The sequence below is a fragment of the Pterocles gutturalis genome, unplaced genomic scaffold (genome assembly GCF_000699245.1).
Source record: "Pterocles gutturalis isolate BGI_N339 unplaced genomic scaffold, ASM69924v1 scaffold1733, whole genome shotgun sequence".
Classification (NCBI taxonomy): Eukaryota; Metazoa; Chordata; class Aves; order Pterocliformes; family Pteroclidae; genus Pterocles; species Pterocles gutturalis.
Window position 1 is genome coordinate 80,078 of NW_010120180.1, and position 4,562 is coordinate 84,639.

The 4,562-nt window shown below is 34.0% G+C and overlaps 1 protein-coding gene across 1 annotated transcript in view; it reads right to left on the reverse strand.

Moving 5' to 3' along the window:
- Positions 1-3,696, reverse strand: part of LOC104464149 (E3 ubiquitin-protein ligase MYCBP2-like) — a gene marked incomplete at both ends in the record, with an annotated part of 81,040 nt that extends 77,344 nt beyond the window's left edge. Inside the window, 1 exon segment of the mRNA XM_010076784.1 lies at positions 3,481-3,696. Within this exon segment, the coding sequence (XP_010075086.1) occupies positions 3,481-3,696 (216 nt within the window).
- Between the last annotated feature and the right edge of the window lie 866 nt (positions 3,697-4,562).

The following is a 4,562-nucleotide window of genomic DNA, read 5'->3' on the forward strand; positions in this document are numbered from 1 at the left end:
ATCAACAATGGATTGTTCTGCTGGGATTTTGCCTGATCTGCACATGTTTTGGGTTGTTTTTTCAGTATCTGAGATCAACAGACTGGGTAGGGTTCTTAAAACAGGTCTGTTCACCTATACGTATATACGTATGAATATATATGATATATACATGTATACAGATATATATACACACACATATATAAAAATAGGTGTGTGTGTCTCAGCTCCTCCAAACTGTGCATTAAAGGACAGAACAAGCAAACAGTTCTTTTCAACACATCTTAAGCTTGTTCTAGCTGCTCTCTGAAGGGTCTCTGAGACAAAACAAGCACTGCAGCAGCCTCAGTCTCTCGTGTCACACCCTGCCAGCTCTTTACTGCTGCTCTACATGGAACCATCCCTCCATTCCCTTTGCAATATCTTTGAGACTTTGGATCAAAAGTATAAGCCCACCTTATGAACGGCACACAAAATTCTAGCCTGGATGCAGACACGATGATCAGCAATTCCTTAAAAAAAACCTATCTTTTCAAAAAGTCTTATCTACACCACTGTTTTATTTCCTTTGTCTTCCCTCTCTCATAATTGCCCAGTACCCACACTTCAATGTTTATTTAAGGACACATACTACTCTGTATATTTAATTCTCTACATTTATTTATATGTATATTATATACACCCAAAAACCCACTTTTCACAGGTAATACATTATCTTAATTAAAAGACTTAAAGTCAGTTCCTAAAGAGAGTAATTATTTTTCTTTTATTTTTTTGTTACAACCTAAAAATTTTCATTTTTGCTTAAGCTCATTAGGTAAACAGCAAAACGTATGCCGCTGCAGGAACACGGAATATTTAGTAATTTAATTACACCTTAATCCAACATTTGTTCCTTTTGGTACAGGGCTTCTGCAAATCATCCATAACCCAGTGTTAAGTTTCATGGGGGGAAGGGAGCAACTTAAAATCAAATCAGTACTACTGAATCTGCCCTATCTCAAGTAGAAAGAATTTCCCAGCATTAGCAAAGTTACTAAATAAGGTACTAAATAAGAAGGCAAAGGCAAGTATTTCATGTAAATCCAAAATTTTAAAGCTATCTATTCAAGTTACTAAACTGTCCAAACACAAAAAAAAATACAAACTTTATTGTGCTAATACCTGAAGACCAGCAAATTGTCTGTCTCTTTTAATAACTGTTAAAAACAATTGTTTTCAATCTTATTACAGAAATTTCATAGAACAACTTTTAATTCCAAAATGTATTCTAAATAAAAGCTCTAATAAATGTGACTTCCTCAAGTTTAAGATTAAAAAAAAGATACTTCAAGAGAACACCTAAACTGCATAAGAAGTAGAATGTTTTCAGCTTATTCTCAATTAAATGACGACTTTTCATGAACAAAAAAAAAAACCCAACCATAACAAGGACTAACTTCACCAGTTTAACTCTGGAGAATCTGGAAAACCACAAATCCTGATTACACCCTCTTTTGAATTTGACTTTCATGTCCTTGTCAAACTCAAAAGACATCAGGTTGTTGTTTTTTTTTTTAATAAGCAAACAATTACTTTCAGAAACTGGTCTAGTAAATACTGTCAACCTTAGAAACGTCAATAACTTTCTTCTTTATATTTAACAAACTAAGCCCACCCCAATATTGTTCTTTATACATAAGAACCAGACCAGAATATACTCAAAGCATGAAACAGACACCCTGTATTCAGGATACAAAGACATTTACACAGTTAGCCTCTAAAAGTTTCACTACCTGTGAGACAGCTCCAAGTGGATGCTTTTTTCAAATGTGAATTTGCAAGTGAAATTAATAATAAAAAGTCTTACCTTACAGGGACCTAAAAAATCCAATATTAGCTAAATATTTATTAAAAATACTGAGGTTGTACCAAACATCTAAGCCATTGTTGAATCAGTTACAACTCCTAAACTTTGATATTTTGTAGATTCTTTGCTAAAAATTAATAGTTTGAAAGCATACTGATTTTCATCAGTTTTACATTTGCTGTATTAAATGTAACAAAATAGCTCACTGATTTTCTGTTTTGAGAAAGGAAAAGTAAAATTTCCTACTTCAGGTTTCCATGCCACTTTTTCTAAGCCACCATCTTTTTAAAACTGCACTTTTCCAAGTCTTTTCTTGATAAACTCTCCACCACCTTTAACAATACCAATGTTTTAGCTTCTACATGTGAGTGTTCTCTCCATATCACTGGTAAATGTCATCCTTCTCTGAACCTCTTTTAATTTCAAAATCTCTTTAAAACTCCATTCTGTTCTTTATAAATGCTAACAGCTACATTGCCTACTTAAAATTTCAAATTAACTGTCTACAAGCACTTGCTGATTCTTTTAATATAATCCACAAGGAGTCAGATGCAGTTCATAAACAATGCTAACTTTATTTCTACTGACTTCACACTAATTTGCAACTATAAACCATGAAGTTTCAGTTACCAAGTTGCAGTCCCTTGACTTTACATTCCTCTGCAATTCTCCACCCACCAGAGCGCCAACTTTGCCCTTCAGATAATACTACCTAAACACAATCATCTATAAAATGCTGATTTTCTAAACAACTAGAACATTCTACATAATCACTGCTGCAAAAACCTTATTAATTCAGTATTTGTGTTTTTAGAGCAAATACAAACAAGGAAAGTTACTCTGAATATGCTTTTTAGAAGACTAAGAAAAGGAAGCAGGATTCATAGCATTAATAATCTAGCAATGAACAAAACTGCACAGAAATTATATAGTACAAACAGGAGAATCAGCAAATAAAAAAAAAAGAAAAAAAATCAGAAACTCCTACATAGATTATTTCTGTCTTTCTGACATTAATTCTATTATAAGCATACAAGTAGTAAATATTAAAAAAAAAAAAAATTTACCCTAATGTTGAACTATCATGCCCTAAATCTTAACGTGCATTACTATCTATACTTACCAGTGCCAAAATACAGTAAAGCTGAAAAAGGGAAAGATTAAAACACTAAGGTAGTAAGAATAATTGACAGCTACTGTAATTACGCATACGCCCAGCAAATTATCTTGGAGAACCCTCCACCAACTGAATTCCAATAGCAGAAAGATTTATTCCTTTTTGGCGGAAAAAAAAAGAGAAAGCACCCTTTATCACCACCAGCTAGTAGCCCCTGACAGAGGTAAGAGGTGCCTTGTTTGCATTTTGTGTGGACTTTTGAGGTTGTAGGTTGTTTTCAAGTACCAGCACTTATAAAGGACTACAAGTTGAATGTTTACCTGATATTTAATTGATTTCAAAATTAATTATCGGGCAGGTATATAGATCTTCTTGATTCATCAAATCAGATGATTTTGGACTACATGGACTGCAAATAAAACTACAGATATTTGCTGAGCAACTGGCTTATAAAGCTGTTCTTTATTCCCTACAAAGAACATACCAACTTTAGATCACATAGGTGGCACATTTTAAACAGTATCCAGTTACTTGCCTTTGGAAGTTTAATAGGTGGCTCTTTGGATTCCTCCTCTTCATCACTGTCTGAATCCCCACTCTGTACACTGTTCTTTGAAGCCAAAGATACAGATGCTTCCTTTTTTTGCCACTCCAACACACAATGGCGGACATTGCAGTAAACATTAAAAGCTGAAGGGTTGCTATGTAATCTGATATCTGGTATGGTTATTGTACTCTCTAGGTTTTCAGTCTGAAAAACAAGATTAGTTTTAAGTTTATTAGAAGGTTCAAGCTTTACTAAATACAAGTAATCTCAACAGTCTCAATAATTTTGGCCAACCAAATGATTCTCAAACCGAAGACTGAACTTTCCGGTTGCAGTACCAATTACATTTCAGGCAGAAAAGAAAGGAGGAAGAGGAAGAAATCTCAAGTACTCCAGCTCGCTTTAGTCTCCACGTCTCCTAACTTGATGAGTACACTGGGATGAAAAATGATAGCAGTTCAGGCTACAGAATGGTCCAAACCTGTGCCACAGTCATAAAACTAGCAGAATTCAGGATTTATCTTCTTGACAGGGATCAGTTGTTGGGGTTTTTTAAATTATTATTAAATTTTAGAATGCACGATTTGTTATTGTAGCTGTTAATTTTAATCTACTGGTAAAGAATAAAAATTTAAGCTGTTTGCTAAATGTACATCAGAAATTAAAAATGCTATTAGTTGTTTTGACATTAAATTAAGACAAATGGTAAGTTCAAAAACTCCTCCAGCGGGAAGCTACGGATAATAATTTTGTGGATAATAAAAACCTAACGGACAAATTACTGAATACAAAAATCTACCAAGGTCTATGAAGTAAAAGGACACCATCCTGTTTTCAGAAGCTCTGAGCCATAAAGTAAGAGCTGGGAAGCTGTTCTGAGAAACTACCACTACGGTGCCCCACCCTTTCCTTGGTATCTGCTACTGGTACGTTACTGTCAATCACTGCCAAAACACAGAAGAGCCTTCATGAGGCTGTCATTAGACTTGGAAAAATATTAAGAAACATTTTTTGAAAAACATCTTTTAAATTCTGCCCCATGATCATAGAATCATAGAATCATAAAGGTT